Source organism: Cnephaeus nilssonii, assembly GCF_951640355.1.
Source record: "Cnephaeus nilssonii genome assembly, chromosome: 11".
In the NCBI taxonomy this organism is placed as follows: domain Eukaryota; kingdom Metazoa; phylum Chordata; class Mammalia; order Chiroptera; family Vespertilionidae; genus Cnephaeus; species Cnephaeus nilssonii.
In genome coordinates, this window is record NC_137082.1 from 17,631,819 (window position 1) to 17,653,936 (window position 22,118).

At 46.4% G+C, this 22,118-nt stretch overlaps 1 protein-coding gene across 1 annotated transcript in view; it reads right to left on the bottom strand.

Annotated features, from left to right (window-relative positions):
* Positions 1 to 22,118, bottom strand: part of DTD1 (D-aminoacyl-tRNA deacylase 1) — a 162,381-nt gene that overhangs the window by 125,162 nt on the left and 15,101 nt on the right. The window contains exon 4 of the mRNA XM_079784756.1: positions 5,987 to 6,093. Coding sequence (XP_079640882.1) covers positions 5,987 to 6,093 — 107 coding nt within the window. The remainder of the gene's footprint in view (positions 1 to 5,986; positions 6,094 to 22,118) is intronic.

A 22,118-nucleotide genomic window follows, 5' to 3' on the forward strand; every position in this document is an offset into this window, starting at 1 on the left:
TTTCAATTTAGGGAGTCTTTCAATTCCATTAAATAAATGATAATATAAATTATTAATGGCAACACTATAAACTAGGTGGGGTCTGGGCTCCAGGAAGAACCCTTCACTTATAAATGCCCCTCCTGCCCAGGAAAACACCCATCTGTTCTCCTACACATGCAACCTCACTCATGTGAGACCCAGGCAACTCCCCACCCCCAACTAAAGAAAAAGCATTTAAGATTAAAACAAGAGCAAGAAAAAGTTTCTACTGTCAGGAATGGCTGACCAGGGTATTGAAATCTCCCAATATCTAGTCACCCACAGAAGAATTCACATTCAGCAATCTTTTCTAAGTAATAATCAGGATGTGCCTACCAGGATCACGTTCTTCCATAAAAATGCAGCTCTAGCTGGTTTGGCTTAGTGGATAGAGTATCAGCCTGCAGACTGAAGGGTCCCGGGTTCTATTCCGGTCAGGGGCTTGATGCCCAGTAAGGGACATGCAGGAGGCAGCCAATCGATGATTCTCTCTCATCGTTGATGTTTCTATCTCTCTCTTCCTCTCTGAAATCAATAAAAACTTTTTTTTTTAAATGCAACAGGGAGAACAGCTTCTGTCTGGTGGTTCTGCTACCGCTTCTACTCCCTATTCCCTTTAGAAGTACGTCCTTCAGAGCAAGAATGTAATCTCTTCCTCTGACTTCTCACTGTCAGGGCACATGATAGGACCACACAGCAGCCTGTAAGTGCTGTGGACAGTGTGATGCAGCCATGGCAAAACGGCAGAGGCTTCAGCGGCCAGCTCCGAAAGCAGATCTGGCTAAGGCAGGCAAACAACGAGTCACCTTCACCAGTCCGGTCTTCACAACAGGCGCTGCCTCACCCAGAATAGAGCTCTGGGACTCTTACAAACAAGGGCCTACCCCTATGTGCAGCACAAGCTTGGAAACAGCAACTGAGATGCCTCCTCTCCTCTGCACCCTTCAAGATCAGCTAACACCTCCAGTCCCCGGGGGGCCTCTCCAGCTCGGTGGTGACAGCAATGGCAGCAGCCTTCTCAGAACTCAGGGCCTTCACAGATGTCACAGTTCACAGGCCCATGACACATGATTCCAAAACCAACTACACCGGGCTCACCTCCTGGGGCAGGCACAGCCGCGGACAAGACTCGGGAAGCTTAAATGTTAGGAGGGTGTGGGCAGATGAGGAGCGTGGAAACAAGCAGATAACAGATGGTGCTAAGTGCTATGACATACATCATCAGAGCAGCGTGACAGAGTAGCCGGCAGGGGCTCGCTGGAATCAAGGGGGTCAGAGGACCTCCTCTGCAGAGGAGACACTGACATTGAGCCCAGAGCCCAGAGGTAGAAAAGAGCTCAACCTGTTCTTGGAGAAAAGATTAGGTAAAGCATAAGAGAGTGAGGAGCCCTGACTGGTTTGGCTCAGTGGATAGAGCGTCGGCCTTCAGACTCAAGGGTCCCAGGTTCGATTCCGGTCAAGGGCATGTACCTTGGTTGCGGGCACATCCCCAGTAGGGGGTGTGCGGGGGGCAGCTGATTGATGTTTCTCTCTCATCGATGTTTCTAACTCTCTATCCCTCTCTCTTCCTCTCTGTAAAAAATCAATAAAATATATTTTTTTAAAAAGAGAGAGAGAGAGAGAGGAACTGCGGGCTGTAAAGCAGGTAACAGAGAATCACGGAAGGCTGGGCACTCAGGCCTCAGCTGTAAGAAAAGCCTGACGTGATGGGCTGTGGCATGTCCTCAGTTGACATATACCATTCTTTACCTCTTTCACTGTTACTAACCTTCCAAGCTTATGTTGCCCTAAACCCATCCCTGAGAGCAGGGACTATGTGGCCTCAGGTCTCTCTCTGCCTCACAGTGCCCACCACACTGTTGTATACAAAAAAGACACTCGATACACACACACACACACACACACACACACACACACACACACACTGCTATTTGTTCAGATGGTTTAAAGAACCTACATTTAAAAACTTGCCAAAGGAATCATTCCTTTGTAATGTATGCAGTTTTCACTACTACAGTGGCTGAATCATAATGGGAAAATAAAACACTTAGAATTAAAAGCTCAGTGGATATAAATGCTTGTCTACCTATCACTAAAAAGAATTTGGCTGCAGTCTTCCTACCAACATAGAAATAAACAAATTAGCTTTCTGCCCAAAGGGAGTCCCTTCTTACTGAGAATGGAAAGGCAGGGAAAGGCCATAGGTAAGGCCGGCAGCCACCATCACATGGGCCCCTTCCATGCCTACTCGTCGCCACCTACTGGACAGCCGGAGGACAGAAATCTGCGCAGTTTTCCAGGGTCTGAGACTTCAGGGTCAGCTAACTTGTATAAATAATTGAAACGGACACCGGACAATTGAGAAAAAGGCTTCTAAAAGATTTAGAAATAACTAATAAAAGACTTTCTTATCCTAATAAGTTATGTTAGCATGCTTCATTAGAAGTTTAAAAATTTTGTGCCTATTTGCTTTGTTTTAAAGAAGAAAAGAGACCTGACTGCTTTGGCTCAGTGGATGGAGCGTCGACCTGCGGACTCAAGGGTCCCGGGTTCGATTCCAGTCAAGGGCATGTACCTTGGTTGCGGGCACATCCCCGGTGGGGGGTGTGCAGGAGGCAGCTGATTGGTGTTTCTCTCTCATCGATGTTTCTGACTCTATCCCTCTCCCTTCCTCTCTGTAAAAAAATCAATAAAATATATTTTAAAGAAGAAGAAGAAGGAGGAGGAGGAGGAGGAGGAGGAGGAGGAGGAGGAGGAGAAGGAGGAGGAAAGAGAGCCCTAGTTGGGCGGCTCAGTTGGTTGGAGCACTGTCCAGTACACCAAAAGGTTACGGGTCTCATTCCCAGGCAGGGCACATACCTAGGTTGCAGGTTCAATACCGGGTCGGGATGCATGAGGGAGGCAACCAATAGATGTTTCTCTTTCATCCTCTCCCTCTAAAATCAATTAAAAAAATCCTCTGGAGAGGATTAATAAAGGGGAGGGGAGAGGATGAAAAGAGGAGGCACTAGTTGAAAGAAGGTTGAAGATCCTAAAGATATGAAGTATTACCATACTCTACCACTTCTAGAAAAATATTTAGAATGAACAAAAACTTGACTACATTTTTTATTCAAATACAATTAAAGCAGAACAATCAATCAAAACTACAGAATAATGAAAAAATAAAACCAGAGGGAGCCACCAGAGGCAAGAGGAAAACTGGGAGAGAGCAGTATCCTGGAAAACAAGGTCCAAGACAGTTTCCAGGGGCAAGAGGGCAACGGTGACAAGAGCTGCTGAGCGGTCAAGTCAGGTGGGTCTTCAAGTCCACAGTCATGACACAAAGCAACATGGAGGTCGCTGGGGAACTCAGTGAGAGTCTCTGCAAATGAGAGTAGTACACTGAAGAGGCAGCAAGAAGGAAGAAAATGGAGGTACTTCTCAATTGGAGATTCCTGGGAATATTTAAAAGCCAACGGGCCCTAGCGGGTTTGGCTCAATGTATAGTGTTGGCCTGCGGACTGAAAGGTCCCAGGTTCGATTCTGGTCAAGGTCCGGGTTGTGGCTTGATCCCCAGTGTGGGGCTAGCAGGAGGCAGCCGATCAATGATTCTCCCATGAACCAGGAGGTCATGGTTCGATTCCCAGTCAGGGCACATGCCTGGGTTGTGGGCTCGATCCCCAGTTGGGGGCATGCAGGAGGCAGCCGATCAATGATTCTCTCTCATCATTGATGTTTCTCTCTCTCCCTCTCCCTTCCTCTCTGAAATAAATAAAAACATATTTAAAAAAAAAAAAACAACAGCCGAAACCGGTTTGGCTCAGTGGATAGAGCATCGGCCTGGGGACTGAAAGGTCCCAGGTTCAATTCCGGTCAAGGGCATGTACATTGGTTGCGGGCACATCCCTGGTGGGGGGTGTGCAGGAGGCAGCTGGTCGATGTTTCTCTCTCATCGATGTTTCTAGCTCTCTATCCCTCTCCCTTCCTCTCTGTAAAAAATCAATAAAATATATTTAAACACACACACACACACACACACACACACACACACACAAATGAGTGAAAGAAACAAACTGACTTAACAAGAGGACAAAGGGCTTAGTGGAGGCTGCTGAGAAAGGGGAGGGTGGGAAGGGTGAGAAGAGCTCCATAGCCCTCGTTAATCTGGCTCCACAGGTGCACAACCTGTGCAATCACACAGGCAGGGCCCCCATTCAGAAGGGCACCACCCTTGTTTAATGTTCTGCTGTTACCATCTTCAGATTCCTTAAAATTTTTTAACAAGGGGCTGCCTCAGTTTCATTTTGCCCTGAGCCTCACAAATTACGCACCAGTCGCCGGGCGGGGAGGGGGGGGGGAAGAGGGCGGGGGGGGGGGGGGCGCGGGATGCTGGCCTCAGCACCAGAAAAGACAGTTCAGCTGCCAGGGCAGGAAGAGGGAATGGAGAGGCAGGGTCAGTGCCAGCCATAGCTTCTTTCTCTGTGAAACAGAAAAAGTCAACTGCTATGAACGAGCAAGAGGGCAGACAAAGGGAGAGAGGTTGAAATTCATTGTAGAGTGGAAAATCTGGCAGACTCCACCTTAACCAAGGAATCAAGGTTCATATCACCTGTAATAAGACAATTCAATATCATGCACCTCCTATGATACACTAAAAAGGGCACAAGATCACATCTGTGCTATTTGCTATTCCTGTCAAAGTACAACATCTCAATGCAATCGCAGAAAACCCAAACTGAGGAACATGACTCAAAACAGCAGACCAGTAGTCTTGAAAAGTGTCAAGGCCATGAAAGAAAAGGAAAGACAGAGGGACTGTCACAGACTGGAGAAGACTACTTGGATACAATGTGCGATTATCCTGAAACAGAAAAAGGACAGTGGGGAAAACTAGTGAAATTTAATAAGATTGTCGTGTAGTTAAGAGTATTGTATTAATTTCAATGTTTTGATCAGTGTACTATGACCATGAAAGACAGCAAAATTCAAGGAATCTGGGTAAAGGATTTATGAGAACTCTGAATCCTTTTTCAATTTTCTGTCTCAAATTATTTCAGTATAAAAAGTTTAAATTTTCATGTGGATGTTTTGTGATTTCGTTAAAGTTATCGGTAATTCCAGGGACCTCAATTATCACCTCTGAAGTCTAGCAATGCTGCATCAGACATGTTCCTGCTTCTCTGTCAAGCCAAGAATCAGTAACAAAAGAGAAAGGTGATGTTCCCTGTGAAAATTATAACTTTGAACAGGTCATAGAGCTTTAAGTTTATATAATGCTTCCCCGCATCTATTGCATCATTCTGCTTCCCAGCCTCTTAGCAAGGAGGGAGGCAAGAACAGGAATGTCCCTTCAGTTCTCACTCCTCTTCCTGCCCGCTCCCCTGTCTGGAAGGCTATTAAGTGTTTGTGTTAATTAAAGCCTTTAGAAGTGTTGAGCATCTATGAGAGAACCATGGGTTACAAGGACGATCAACAGAGCTCCTTTCTCAAGTTTAATTTTAATATTTTCTGAAAGCTTACAGAGTTGGCAGCAAATCCAGGTCAGATATTGCTTTAGAAAAATTAGATTTTACAAAGAACCTCAGCTGACCCATCTGCTTACACCTGGGATAAAACCCACTCCAGGTAGCCATTCTGAATGGGCGAACCTGCCAATCCAGAGCCAAGGGGAGTTGTGCCGCTACTCTGCTGCCACCCAGTGGCGTGTGGGTGAAAAAGCACCTGGCCAGAGAACAGAAAGAACTGGGCTCTCTGTAAAGGGCATTTTCTATGGATTCCAAAGTCAGGAGGAGACAAGGCAGAAGTGCTGTCCCTGCCTGCCACAGCACTACGGGGGCAGGTGTAAGCAGATGAGAAGGGATGTATTAAAATAAATTCTTCAATGAAGTATTGTGTCCACCAGATTGAGAACTGCTCCAGGGACTAAGTTGAAGCCAAAAGATGTTACAGGCACCCAGGGAACAAATCCCAAAGCCAGATTTACCTGCTTTGGGTCGGAGGTAGCAGCGCCAGGAGCTGGAGATTCCAGTTCTATGGTCACAGGCCCATCGTTCTGAATGTGGACTTGCATGTAGGCACCAAACTTGCCATCTGAAAGAGCAATTCAAACAGTTATAAGAGATGGAGACCCCAGATTACCCATCAATAAAGCACACCTATCTCAGTATAATCAGAAGCCTGGGGTGTAGCAATAGTCCACCCCCCAGTGGTGAGGTAAATACAAAATTAAACAGCAGAGGTACCACACACTCTACAGATTTGGCAAGAATTAAAAGACCTGGTAACATGAAGGGTGGGGGAAATGTGAGTTAGAGGACTGAAAAATGGCAGGAGAGTAAACTGGTATAAGTACTTGGAGGGCATTTTGGTGCTGTACCCAGTAAAGTTCAAGTTGAATGAAGCCTACAACCTTGGAATTCTTTGATGAGACTACCCTAGAAACTCTTAAACAAATGGAAACACTCAAAGGTTCATTTTGGCAGTGTTTATAAAAGAAAGAAATGGACCAATCTGACTGTCCCCTCAGTGGGGGAATGAATGCATAAACACTACCTCAGTTCCTCAATGGAATACTGTAAGGCAGCCACATCTGTCAACATGGCAAATCTCAAAAACATAATACAATCTTTATAAAAGGAACTTGTAAGGAGGATGCATCATTATATCATTTGATACTTTTAAACATCAAAACAAGTTATATTATTTATGGATGTATATATCTGTGTGTGTGTGTGTGTGTGTGTGTGTGTGTGTGTGTGTGTCAAAAAAACATGGGCAGGAAAGACAAATGCAAATTCAGGATAGTAACAGCATTCATACTGAAGAGAAGGTAGAAGGTGATGGGATTTGAGAGAGATCTGAAATAAATATGACCAACTGGGTAGTGAGTACACAGGTATCCATTTTCTGTATGTTTCATATTTTTTAAACAATTTAAATGTAAAGGAAAAGAAAGCTTAGGATGATCCCTCAAAACAATCTCATAAACATCCCTGTAACTGGCCCACAGGCCCACATGGTATAAGGTAGAAAGAAGGTCCTGCTCCCTCACTGTGGGGTCAAAAGGCCAGTCAACCTACAGACGGCTCCTCAGGGCAGAGAACTAAGGAGACACCTCACTCTTCACAGGATGGGACTGCCCAGAGCTGGGGGCCACCCATCTCCCCCTACCCTACGTTCCCTCCACACCCCACTGAGGCAGCAGAATGATCCTGTTTCCAGAAAATGCAGTCAAACTGACCACAGGCTGCCCCAAAAAGAGCGCCTCTCTGTGTTCTATTCCCAATTTTCTGTTTTAACACCCAAACCCATTCAACTGTGTCTGATTAATCCTCAAAGGCTGACTTACATTTATAAAGAAAACCAAGAATACGCTTTGAGAGATGTTGTCATAGATTAATCAGAACGTCAACTCCATCCAACCAAGGACCTCTGTTAAGCGCTGGGCCTAAACACTGCTGATGATTCTTAGAAAAGGGAAAACACTGTTTTTGACATGTAGGGAGGGTTACTTGCATACCACCTCTGATAAATCGAAAATTAAGAAAAAAGTTGGGTCCACAGAGTAAAGTTAGTGAGTCCTCAGAAACCGAGAACTGCCAAGAACTCTTGGTCCCACCCACCATTACGGAGCAAAGAGAGTGTATGAGATCAAGTCCACGTTTAAGAATCACTCACCACTTTTCACTCACAGCAACTGTGCCAGCCCCTGTGCTAGAGACTGAAGACCCAGCTCAAAGGCACAGGCAGCCTGCCACTCATGAACCCTGTGGTCTAATGTGAAGAACGAATGGGCACATCATGATGGTGACGTAGTACTGCATGCAAACCATGCGAGGTTCTGGCCCTGAGACCAGGGAAGGGTCAGAGTTCCTGTCTTGGGGGATAGGAAGGGAATCAGAAAGGCTTCTCAGATGAGCCTATACAGGGTCCAACACTTAAAGGTCAACCAAGACTCAGGCTGGAAAATAGAACAGGCCCAGCCCCTTGAGCAAGGTGCTTAGCCTCCCAATAGATAAGTTTCTCGCCTGCATCACAGGGATAGTAACAAGAGGAAATGTCAGTGAGACCATGCATGGAAGTGCTTGGGACTGGGGCTAGGACACGAAGTGTGAAAAATCAGTGTTTGCCTTTATTATGAAAAGTCGTGCTCAAGAGGCTCCATACAACCAGAGTGACGCTTCCCCAACTGTGGCCTGCCAGGTGTTCCTTGAATAAAGAATGACATGATCATGCCCTGGCTGGTTTGGCTTAGTGGATAGAGCGTCAGCCCGAGAACTTAAGGGTCCCAGGTTCGATTCCAGTCAAGGGCACATGCCTGGGTTGCGGGATCGATCCCCAGTGGGGGGCGTGCAGGAGGCAGCCAATCAATGATTCTTTCTCATCAATGATGTTTCTATCTCTCTCTCCCTCTCTCTGCCTCTCTCAATAAATAAATAAATAAATAAATAAATAAATAAATAAATAAAGCAAGCCATGGTCATATACTTCTCAAAACCACGCTTGTTGAACTCTTCCTTCTAGGTACAGCAGCATGTGACAGGCTCTTAAGACACCCTTAAGTAGAAAAACCTATTTAGTTTCTTTGCTCTGTTAGTTACCAAACTCTCTGGGCAGGGAGCCCTGTTTCACAGGGAGCATCCTTTACAGTGCCAATGACCCTCTTGGAGGGGCCAAGGAAGAGAAAAGCAGTGAATGATACGCCAGCCCAGGACGGATCAGCCTGAACCTGGAGTGGCTCTGCTCTCGGGTCCTAGGGTCCCTCAGACACCAGACCCGCCATAGCGTGAGGTGGCCTCTATGAGTCTCTGCTACCACCACCACAACCGCCGTCTCTACCTCTGATTCCTCCCCACCTAGTATCACTCCCACAAACGATCCTTAACCTCATGGAAGGCCTTAGGAAAATGGACATGGCAACTGTTGGCTTCTTCAGAAATACTGAAAACTGTGTTAAAAGCACCCATGCTGTTCTCCATTGCTATAAGGCAGGATTACTCCAGTTCCTACCTCCTAGCGGGTTAAAATGGCCGTTCAAATCTACCGAGCTTTTGTTTTATCCATGTCAGAGAGCTAAAAAGACATCAACTGGGAAGGAAACATGTGTTTAATTGCATGCTAAAATTATGGCTACAATTAGTAGCAAATTTCAGCCTCTGCACCCCTCAGGGAAGCTGACGCAGACTCAGGAGGAAAGGAATTATTTCCGACCTTGAATTCCTGTTGCCAGGATATACGGCATATGCATCACTGTGTTTATCATTCCAAAGCAAGAAATTTATTTTCTTTTCCTGTTTATCTCCCATTAAGAACAGAGCTATTATCCGAATCTCCATTTGTACAGACAATAAATCTAAAGACAGGTTTTAAGAGGTCTTAAAATGGTAACATTTTTTCCAGTCCAGATCAAAGAGTAAAGCCCCCACGAAAAATTATATTGGCCAGGGAAAATAAAAATATTTGTTTAAAATAATCTTAGAAGACATTCATAGCTACAAAACTACCTCTGGGCTCTCATGTGACACAATCAAGTTGTTCTACAACAACAGGTCCTGGGGTTGAGTGCAGAGCTGGGGGAGGAGCACATGTCAGATACGTTTGTGCCACCTTCCGAGCAGGAGACCCCACTGGAGCCAAACCTGCTGCATCCTGGTCTCCAGCACAGCTGCCCGAGGCCGCGACCCCAAGCCAGGGCACCCCTTTTACTTACAAAGGCTGACGTCCCATCACTTTGAACAATGCTTTGAACAGTGACCACCCTCAGAAGCCCTGCCCTGCTTCTCATGCCCAGTTTGATCTGGGATGATAGGACAGTCATCTTGGGAGGGGTATAGCCAGGACAGTACACGACCATCACTCCTACTACTGTCCATGGTAGTAGATGGGCAAATAAGAGAAGGGGGGACAAAAAGCGCACTGAAAAAGCATGCCACTGGAGAAAAATTGGGAGAAAAAAGGGCCATGTTCTCGATCTTCAGAGCCTGCCCTGCACGGCTGTGAGCAGGTTGGGGCTCACCTATCTTTGGGGATCATACCTAGACACCAGTACTAGACACTGAGCCTCAGGCCAGCCCATCTGAGCACACCCCAAAGCGGCTCCCTCTGCCACCCAGGCTTCCCCTTTGTTCTACTTTCAACCTATCCAGAGCCTGGGCAGGCGAGAAGACAGTGTTACTAACAGAGACCGCAACATCGGTATACAGGCTGGTAACCAAGAAATCAAGCAAATGTGTGGAACTTGGGGCCTCAAAATAAGCGTATGGTGAGGTGAGGGCCATGCAGCTGGAGGAGTTTGGTCTATACACACAGGCCTGCATCATGCCTGGAGCCCTGAAGTCTGATAAGCACAGAGCTGCCTCAACAGAGGCAGAGTGCTCCTTGAGGGCTGAGCCAATGCAGGGTGCCACCCCTCGGGTAAGGAGTCCAAGACAGCAGCCGACACAGCTCCAGGGGGCCTTAGAAGCAGGGGCAAGGGCTCTGGGAATCAGCAGAGACCAGCAGCCCAAGTAATGGCATTTTCTAAGTGACTTGGCTGGGGAAATATTCGGTCATTGGATAAAAGGTATACTTTAAGCCCTTTAGACCCCTAACAGCCAAATTTCTCAGAGAGCGAGGGCCAGGCCCAGGTGGGCAGCATTAGAACCACTGTCCAATTCCATCCACATTCAGGGCCATGGAGGGAACTGGAAAGGTGGTCCCAGGACCCTTGTGGCTTCGTCCCAGGCTTGTCACCCTTATGGGTGGTCTCTGCTTGGCTCTGCAGCGGTCCAGTTCAGTCCTCTTAAGGGAGGTGCCTCCTCTGGGCAGCAAGCATCTCAGGCATGGGACTCTGTGGCCAGAAGCACCAGGGGATAAGCTGAGGACAGAGAGTGCCTACTCACAGGAGAGTGAGGCACCTGTCACCAAATGGGGCCACCTACTTCCCAACCAGAGAGGGAAAATGAACATTAACATGGTAATGAAGTTAAATTCTCCTGTGAGCTGAAATTCTGAGCATGGATTTGGTGCATCCCTTTATGCACAACAAAGAGGCTCAAGGCATGGTTTTCTCTGACTGTCAGCTTTGCTCAGATGTCTTGGCTCTGTCCTTGCCGTCGTTCTGCCTGAGATAACTGCACCAGAGGCTACCTGGTCCCCTCACTGAGGTGCAAGTGAGCATGTGCAGGGACAATACAGTGTCTGAGGTCCCAAAGGACCTATATGGACTCCTATGTGAAACAGCCGGGACACAGCTAACTCCATCGGGCATGGACACCCCTTTCCCAAGAGCAGCAGAATAAGAAACCAAGGAGGGCAATTTCTGAACTCATCAAGATTTGATTTCAGACTTTAATTCTTTGGACTTGAACACCTCTGTACTTGAATATGATACAGAATTTAAACTTGACCTATAATTTTTCCTTGGGACTGTGCTAATAGAAGAGGGTTTGCATTCAAATTCCATGCCTCTCCAAGCTGATGGCATTTTATTATGAGTTTCTTATGTATTTTACTAGGGGCCCAGTGCACAAATTCATGTACCCTGAAAGGAACTGTGGGCCGCGAGGCTGCAGTGGGCACAGAGGCGGGTCTCAGCCCATCCTCCGCGCCCTGGCCCGGCCCCTCCCACCATGACCCCCGGTCCCCGGTGCAAGCAGTGGCTGCTGCCCCAATCCCCCGTCAGGAGCAGAGGGAGGTGGAGAAGCCCTGAGGGGCGATAGGGGTGTGAGCACCCAGCAGGACCACAGTGCGTGGGAGCAAAGAATTTTCAGTAATCACCAGAGGCTCGCCCCGAAGACAGCAACTGGCACCCCGCCTTGGTCTGGCACCCCTGCTCACCTGCTCCACCATCCTACCGCTGCCAACGCCCGCCATATTCCATGCTCTGCCACCTGCTGCCAACGCCTGGCATGTTCCGCACACGCCCCCTGGTGGTCAGCGCACATCATAGAGACCAGTTGTTTGGTTGTTTGGTTGTTCCGCTGTTCGGTCTATTTGCATATTAGGGTTTTATATATATTGATTAGTGGAGATATTAATGTCATCACTTAACCTTGCAGAGCCTCTGGTGTGCTGAGCTGGGCAATGTCCTTGGACACAATTTGGGACACAGACTAGGGAATAAGTCTTCACTTTGAGAGTACAGTGACCTTGGAGGTGCTTCTCCAGCAGGGTTATGACCTAGTTCAGAGCCTCTGGGGACAAAAGACAGATGGCAGGAGCAACTTCAAAGGTGGGGTGATAGAAGATGGTGGCAGAGCAGCTGGAATTTTTACTCACCTCCTCCCAGCCTCGAACTGTAATTACAACTAAAATGTTGAACAATCAACAGCCATAGTAGCCCTTCCAAGAACCAGCCCGGAGTGCCCACTGGAGCAGCCACAGTAGCCGCTCTGAGAACCAGCCTGGAGCACTGTGCACCTGACAGCTATAGTAGCCCCTCCAAGAACCAGCCCGGAGAGCCCACTGAAGCAGCCACAGTGGCCCCTCTGAGAACCAGCCTGGAGTGACCATTGGAACAGCCACAGTAGCCCCTCTGAGAACCAGCCCGGAGTGCCCATTGGAACAGCCTTAATAGCCCCTCCATGTGCCACCCAGAGCACCCCTGCAGACACCTGATGGTGCTGGAAAACCTAACCAGCACCATGACCAAGAAAGGCCACCCAAAGAGCTGTACTGATATGTTCTATTGAAACAGATAACTCATGTATTTAAATTAGTACAGACCATAGAAAACAATTAAAAGTTTTCCACTTTATTCTGTAAGGCTATTATTACTCTACTAGAGGCCCAGTGCACAAAATTTGTGCACTGGGAGAGGGGGGTCCCTCAGCCCAGCCTGCACCCTCTCCAATCTGGGACCCCTAAGGGGATGTCCGACTGCTGGCTTAGGCTCAATCTCTTGGGATAGGGCCTAAACCGGCAGTCGGACATCCCTCTCACAATCCGGGATGGCTGGCTCCCAACTGCTCGCCTGCCTGCCAGCCTGATCCCCTAACCACTCCCCTGCCAGCCTGATCAATGCCTAACTGCTCCCCTGCCAGCCTGATCACCCCCAACTGCCCTCCCCTGCTGGCCCGGTAACCCACAACTGCCCTCCCTTGCTGGCCCGGTAACCCCGAATTGCCCTCCCCTGCTGGCCCAGTTGCCCCTAACTGCCCTCCCCTCCTGGCCTGGTCACCCCCAACTGCCCTCCCCTCCTGGCCTGGTCACCCCTAACTGCCCTCCCCTGCTGGCCTGATCGCCCACAACTACCCTCCCCTGCCAGCCATCTTGTAGCGGTGATCTTTGACCACATGGGGGTGGCCATCTTTTACCACATGGGGGCAGCCATCTTGTGCAAGGGCATGAGGGTCAATTTGCATATTACCTCTTTATTATATAGGATTATTAAAATAGAACATGAATATTTAAAAAAGTATAGGCCAAATTTTCCTTTGAATTCAGATGCAAAAATTCTACAGGAACACTTGGAAAATTCTTGTAGTTATACATTAGAAGAACACTATGTGGTAATCAGTGAAGGTTGAATTAGCATAGCTCATGATTAGGAAATGTATTCACTAGGTTAATACTTAGAGAAAATAACACTAGAGAAAGTCAACTTTCCTTCCTGTTTAAAAATTACAGTAATATTGTGCCCTAGTCAGTTGGCTCAGTGGATAGAGCGTCAGCCTGCAGACTGAAGGATCCTGGGTTTGATTTCTGGTCAGGGCACATGCCCAGGTTGCAGGCTTGGTCCCCAGTAGGGGGCGTGCAGGATGCAGCTGATCAATGATTCTCTCCATCATTGATGTTTCTATCTCCCTCTCCCTTCCTCTCTGAAGTCAATAAAAATATTTTTTTACAGGACATTGAAAAAAGAAATAAAGGAAGACATAAACAAATGGAAGAACATACCATGTTCATGGATTTGGTAGAATCAACATCATTAAAATGTCCATACTACCCAAAGCAATCTACAGATTCAATGCAATCCCCATTAAAATACCAACAGCATATTTCAAAGATCTAGAACAAACTCTCCCAAAATTCACCTGTAATTTAAAAAAAAGACCCCAAATAGCCACAGCAATCCTGAGAAAGAGGAACAAAGTTAGAGGGATCACAATACCAGATATCAAACTATATTACCAAGCCATGGTTCTCAAAACTGCCTGGTACTGGCACAAGAACAGACATATAGACCAATGGAACAGAACAGAGAACCCAGAAATAGACCCAAGCCAGTATGCTCAATTAATATTTGACAAAAGAGGCAAGAAGATACAATGGAGTCAAGACAGTATCTTCAATAAATGGTGCTGGGAAATTTGGTCAGATACATGCAAAAAAATGAAACTAGACCACCAACTTACACCATACACAAAAATAAACTCAAAATGGCTAAAGGACTTAAACAGAAACCATAAAAATCCTACAAGACTCCATAGGCAGCAAAATAGCAGACATATGTTGTAGCAATATCTTTACCGACACAGCTCCTAGGGCAATGGAGACTAAGGAGAAAATAAACAAATGGGAATACATCAAAATAAAAAGCTTCTGGCCGAAACCGGTTTGGCTCAGTGGATAGAGCGTTGGCCTGCGGACTCAAGGGTCCCGGGTTCGATTCCGGTCAAGGGCATGTACCTTGGTTGCAGGCATATCCCCAGTAGGGAGTGTGCAAGAGGCAGCTGGTCGATGTTTCTCTCTCATCGATGTTTCTAGCTCTCTATTCCTCTCTGTAAAAAATCAATAAAATATTTTTTTTAAAAAAAATTAAATAAATAAATAAAAAGCTTCTGCACAGCAAAAGAAACCATCAACAAAACAACAAGACAGCCCACTGCATGGGAGAACATATTTGCCAATGCCATTTCAGATAAGGGTTTAATCTCCAAAATTTACAGAGAACTCACACAACTTAACAAAAGGAAGATAAACGATCCAATCAAAAAATGGGCAAAGGACCTAAGTAGACACTTTTCGAAAGAGGACATACAGAAGGCCAAGAGACATATGAAAACATGCTCAAAGTCACTAATCATCCGAGAAATGCAAATCAAAACAACAATGAGATACCATCTCACACCTGTCAGAATGGCTATCATCAACAAATCAACAAATGACAAGTGCTGGCGAGGTTGGGGAGAAAAAGGAACCCTTGTGCACTGCTGGTGGGAATGAAGACTAGTGCAGCCACTGTGGAGAACAGTATGGAGTTTCCTCAAAAACTTAAAAATGGAACTCCCATTTGATCCAGTAATCCCACTCCTAGGAATATATTCCAAGAAACCAGAAACACCAATCAGAAAGGATATGTGCACCCCTATGTTCATAGCAGCACAATTTACAATAGCTAAGATTTGGAAACAACCTAAGTACCCATCAGCAGATGAGTGGATTAAAAAACTGTGGTACATCTACACAATGGAATACTATGCCGCTATAAAAAAGAAGGAACTTTTACCATTTGCAACAGCATGGATGGAACTGGAGAGCATTATGCTAAGCAAAATAAGCCAGTCGGAGAAAGATAAATATCACATGATCTCACTCATATGTGGGATACAATGATCAACATAATTTGATGAACAAGAATAGATCCAGAGACAAATGGCAGGGGAGGGGGTGGTTAGAGAGCAACCAAAGGACTTGTATGCATGCATATTAACGTAACCAATGGACACAGATGTTGGGGCGGTGGGGGCTTGCCCAGGGTGGGAATGACTGGGGGGAGGGGGTGTCAATCGAGGAAAAAGGAGACATATGTAAAACTTTAGAGAATAAATAAAAAAATAAAAAATAACTCATTACAAGAAAAAAAATGACAGTAATATTGTAATAACTATGCATGTTGTCATTTGGATACTAGACTTACCAAGGTGATCGCTTTGTAGGTTATATAAATGTCTAATCACTATGTTGTACACCTGAAACTAATATTATATTGTATGTCAATTATAATTGAAAAATAAAATAAAAATGAAATACTTACTTGGCTATCAAGGAAAGCTCACTTTTTTTAACTTTGAAAAGGCCATGCAGTTGAACTGAGGATGAGAACTGATTTAGTAAAGTGGAGGACATGGAGCCCTCACCAAGGACAGCTATGGTGGAGGACAAAAGCTGATTGCAGTGCATTTAGGAAAGAATAAGAGGAAGGGAATTAGAGACAGACAGTGAATACAAACTCTCTTTTAGAGAGTCTTTAGTAATGTGAAAGAGAGAAAAGGGGTGGTAACTGGAAGGGGGGATAATCAAAGACTGTCTCTGAGATGGGAGAACTAACAACATGCTTGCAAGCTGGTGGGAATGGTCCAGGAGAGAAGGAAAATAACTTAGGAGACGAAGAGGATGGCAGGAAGAATGTCCCTGAATAGGTACCAGCACAAGGAATTTGGTGTGACAAGAAGGAAAGCCAAGTCCTGGTGCAGATGCTGGCAGATAGAGTGGAGTTCTCTTCTGAGTGCTTCAATGTGACATAAGGTCAATAGCTAAGGTAAGGATGGAGGCTCGGCAGAGAGAACAGTCACATAGGAGAATAGAAGAATGAATGAACAGCTCTATTTTTCACAATTTCTGGGCCCACTGCAGGTCAATGTCATGAACAAGAGATCAGTCAACATGGTGGATGTTTTCTCCAGCAACATTCAGCTACACAGGCACATGGTAGTCCAAGGGCTGGCATTAACCAGAGCTGGACTTTTGCCAAGCAACGTCAACACACCAAAAACTGGTCAAGGGATATGAGGGAATATAGGAATATGCTAGAGGGTGATTATCTTCATGGACCACAGCATTTAGGATTTATAAATTTCATGCAATGCAAATAAAAGTAACAGATTATTTTCTGGAGTTAGACAAGCTGATTCTAAAATTCATATAAAAAATAATAATTAAGCCCTAGCTGGTTTAGCTCAGTGAATAGAGCATCAGCCTGAGGACTGAAGGGTCCCAGATTCTATTCTGGTCAAGAGCATATGCCGGAAGCCAGTTCCAGCATGTCATAATTGCAAGTTTCATCAAAAGGTTGATGGAACTTGGGGACTCAACAAAGGCTGAGTCACATATGTTATTGCCTGTTGGAAATGGCTAAAGGCATTTCCCCAAACCTGAAAGGATGCATTAAATTGATTGTTTGCTGCAAGACAGCTCAGGGCATCTTAGTCTACATGTTATTGCCTCCTACTGGCCAAACACCTGAACAGCCATAGGCTATTCCCCATTCTGACAATGCTTCTGTACGAAACCCTACCCTTTGAAGTATATATCTCCACCTTGCCTTAGGATAATTTGTGTTAATAAAAAGCAAGGGGTCCTGAGACAAAGAGAACTTGGTTTCTTTAGCCAGGCTCCTCTGACCCCCAATGCCTTTCAAAATTCTCTTTCATCTGGGGACTCTTACTTAAGTTACATGCAGCCTTTCTCCAGATTGCTGAGCCCTTCTTAATGCCAGAACAAGAACCCCAGCAGGCATATGCCCCAGTTGCGGGCTCGATCCCCAGTAGGGGGTGTGCAGAAGGCAGCCGACCAATGATTCTCTCTCATCATTGATGTTTCTATCTCTCTCTCTCCCTCTCCCTTCCTCTCTGAAATCAATAAAAACATATTTTTAAAAAAATAAAAATAATAATAATAATTAAGAATAACTAGAAGGATGCCTGGCTGGCATGGCTCAGTGGTTGAGCGTCAACCTATGAACCAAGAGGTCACAGTTCGATTCCCAGTCAGGGCACATGCCAGGGTTGCAAGCTTGATTCCTAGTATGGGGCATACAGGAGGCAGCCAATCAATGATTCTCTCTCATCATTGATGTTTCTATCTCTCTCTCCCTCTCCCTTCCTCTCTGAAATCAATATATATTTTATAGAATAGCTAGGAGGAGATTCCAAGATGGTGGTGGATTAAGTGGAAGGAAGCTACACTGACATTCTCCCAGGACCAAACTAGAATTACAACTAAAATGTAGAAAAATCATCCTGAATAACCAATTGAAGACTAACTGGAGAAACTCTTAAAACCAAGAACATAAAGAAGATGCCACATCAAGACTGGCAGGAAGTGCAGAGGCGCGAGAGGGCTGGCTGGGCTCCCACTGTCAGCAGCTGAAGTTCCAGGGGCATATCTCAGCTGCAGGGCAGTTCCCACTGAGAAGTGTGGGGTCTAAACCTCAAACCAGGCTCCCCAGGCCAGAGCACCAGAACTGGGAAAGGTGCTCACATAACATCTGGCTGTGAAAAGCAGTGGGGTTTCTGTCTGGCAAGGAGAGATAGCTAGAAATGCAGGCATCCTTTTAATAAAGGGGCCAACACACAAAATTTCGTGTGCAGCCACTCACCTTGGGCTCTGGCAGAGGGAGGCAGAGTGGATGAGAGCTGTGTGAGGAGAATCTGAGGTTGGTGGCTCTGGGGAGAGAGCTGAGAGGAGAGAAGCCTAGATCCCTGTGCTGAGACATTCCCCCATACTGCAGAGGCCATCTTCCTCACGCAGATGTTTACCATCCAGGCAGCACTGGGTTGGGGGGAAGGGGGGATCGCCCTGCCCATTGGAAACCCTCTCACCCCACCCTGTGGTGTTTTTGCCCTGCAGAGGTCTACAGCCAGAGGCTCATTAAGTGACTGAGACTAATAATCAGCCTGCAAGCAGAGGTGGAACTCTGGGTGCTTTGAGTTTGTCTGATCCGCTTCCTACCCGGGGCTAGGAGAAACAGATATTGGTGTGCAGCTTGGTCCTTTCCAAACACACACAGCTCCAGCAGAGGGAGCCACAAGCTGTGGATTGCTGATAGATCCAAACAGGGTTCAGAGAGCCAGTCAAAAGCAGCATCTGACATTGGCCTGCACCAGCAACCCCCTGAAGGGGCCCAAATAAACCCAGTGGCCACCATCAGAAAACAACAGAGCACTATCAAAAAACTTCACAAGCAGTATATCCACAGGGAGATAGTGGCAGGCTCCAAACCCTGCTGGGGTGAGTTCTGCTTCCTGTGAGAAGCACAGAAGCCTGCACACTGTGTTAGGGGTTGAGCCTCACCGTGAGCCAGCCTGAGGGTCCAGTCCACGCACAAGTGAACCAATAGCAAATAAACTTACACTGTTTCTAAAGTGACCATAGGGGCAATGGTAAGATATGTACACATATAATACCTTAATAAAAAAAAATTGGAAAAATAAATAAATAAATAAAGTGACCATAGACACCTACTTAGGTGGGAAAGGAGAACTGGTAAAATTCGGTTTATCTTGAAAAATCAACTATAGAAATCATGAAAAGCTGGAATTTAAAAACAAAAATATAGTTTGCCATTTAGGCAGAGGGAAGGTATAAATTGTAGCCACAGAGATAACGTAGTTTAAGTGAAAGACCAAAAACACATATGCAGAAATAGAAAAGGAAGTTGATAAGCAAATTACTGAAGAGACTAAAAGGACAGAAAATATTCGTTGATTTCACCAAATCAGTCACATATGTGCATCAAACTTGTGCACGACAACATCAGCGTGTGCCGCAGTCAGCCAGCCTTGCCATCTATCAGCAATGCAGATGTGATCCCACATTGTGATTTCCTAAATTTACATTAACCACAGCCCTTGCCAAAGCATATAAAACAGGCTTCCACGGAAAGCTCACTCACGCTGCTAAAACGTTTTAAGTAGTGAAAAGAGTAGAAAATTAAACAAATCCACAAAAAATTAACACTAACCATGAAGCAAACACTAGGTGTTGTCTCCCCCCTTCTGGCGCCTTCTCTCTGCATTATGAACCTGTAGGGGACATGGACATAATGGACACCCCACAAAGTGAACAGAGCTGAACAATCACAAAGCTGCTGCGCTCCTTAAATGTCTTTGCACATTTCTTAAGCTCATGATAGATCAGAACCCACAGAGAATAGCAGGCAGCGCTTTTTAATCCCATGACAGCTTCTGATTTGCTGAACAAAGCCTACAGGTGAATGCTTCCTGGGCGCACTACAAATAGCTCAGGGCTGGAACAAGCAGCTTGAGAGCAGAAACCCTTCCTTTTAACTATTCCATTTTGGTATAATATTGTTTATAGCTATAAAAGCAATGCATGCTCTCCAATCAAATTTGAGAGTGTTTAAGGCCTCCCACTGAACACAGCATTTTTAGCATTTTCCTGAAGAATGAAGATTCCTCGGGGGCTGCAAAGGCCCACATCTGAACAGTTTCGTGGACCCACTCAGTCAGTCTGGGGGTCCAATAAAGCACCCTCAACCTCTGGCTCATTCTGCAGTAGAGGGGAAAAACTGATGACTTTGTACGCTAGATTATTTCCCCCCTGGAGCAATTATTTGAAGAAGAGCCAGAGAATGAGAACAATCCTTGACAGCACCAAGTTATGAGCTGTAGAGGATTAAAGATGGCCCCACACTCTTTGACTTTCTTTCATCTCAAGGTGGCTCTACATCCCTCCCTTTGAATCTGGGAGGGCTGCGAGACTGCTCTGCCCAATAGCCTGTGGTAGGAGAGATGCTGCTCTACTTTCCAGGCCCAGCCCAGGGCTTGCACTTCCTTCTCTGGTCTCTTGGAACACCCGCTCTTGGAATGCTCACTCTGGAAGAAGCCATTCACCATGTTAGAGATCCCACTACCCTGAGGCCCTAGAGGATAAGATAAGGAGGAGAGAGGAGGAATAAGATACACAGGCGCCAACCTAGAAGCAGATCCTCCAGCGCAGCCAACACCACATGGATCAGAGACAAGCCCTTCCTAGTTTCCTGACCCACAAAATTGTGAGGAAGACACTAGAGTTATTTTTAAGCCACTAAGTTCTGGGGTAGTGTGTTACATAGCAATAAATAACCAGAGCACAAGGCAAGGGAGGCAAGTTCTCACAAAGAGGAGATGCCCTAACAAAGCCAAAGGGTTGGGGGCTGGCAGAACCAGACTAGAGTGGGGAGGGGTGCAAGGGCAGACACAAAAGCAGGAGATTCCCAACAATCTGCATCCAAACAGGCAAAGGGCGCTGAGGTTCCTGGTCATGGGGATGTAGTGGGCCGGTTTGGTTTAAAGTACTAAGTCAAGGCTAATTGGGGCAGAATAGGCCCCAGTGTGCCTCTCAGGGTAAGTATGCCATTTGTCTCTGCTGAAAAGTAACACCCTCATTAATTACACACACATCTAGGACGGTCCCTTCCCCACCTCCGTCCCAGGAAGACACAGTACCCAGGACTGTCTACTGTCTTTGCCCACCTTCCGGCAGCCCACCAATAAAGCAAGTAAAGGTCACAGAGTGGAACTTTCCAGTAGCCCTCCCAGAATGCATTTACCCCGTCCTCCTCCCCAACAGACCCAGACCCCCACTGTGGCTCCAGGTGGTCCCAGGAGGCTGACTCCACACGCCATGAAGCACATGACCTCGGCTGAGCCAGGCAGTCCATCCTGCATACGTTCAAGGATGGACATGTGACCCAGGCTATCAAGTGACCTTAAGGACCTCTGCTTAGAATGCAGAGACAAAGGCTTGTTCTCTTTACGGAGATGGTGAATTGTGAAGAGAGTAACCACAGTTGCCATCCTGAGGAAGGCCAGCCTGAGGACAAAGCTGATCCCTGCAGGGGAAAGCAGGGCTCAGGGAATCCCGAGGAAACAGTGACAGAGGAATCTCCAGCTCCAGCTGAATCTGAACTCCCCGCACCTCTGCATGTTTCAGTCATACAGCAGTAAGCCCTCTATTATTTAAGACGTCTGGATGGGGCTGTTTCTTATACTCAGAAGCATTCTACCCATTTCAGAAGCTTCAGCTACTTTTGCAGTAAGCAGCTGGGACCCCACCTCACTTCAGTTCCATCCCAATTCTGACCCCTTAACTCTGTGGTCCAGCACAGGCCCCCCAGTTACTCTGTAGACTCCCCACATGGACACAATGCTCCCTGCTCCATCGGGGACTGGCTCACACACACCCCTAATCTGTTCTGCTCCTGACTGCCTAAGTGACCTAGATGAGTGTCCTCCTTCTCTAGAAAGATATGGGGTTCCTCCCTTCAAACTGCATGTGCCTTGGATGTTCATTTTTAACCCATTGTCACCTGTATAAAAATGCTGGTGGATGGGCACTCAAGAGAATCTGCAGTTTATCCTTCAGGAGGGTGACTGGCCACCCTGAAAATCCCAGCTCTACCCTTGATC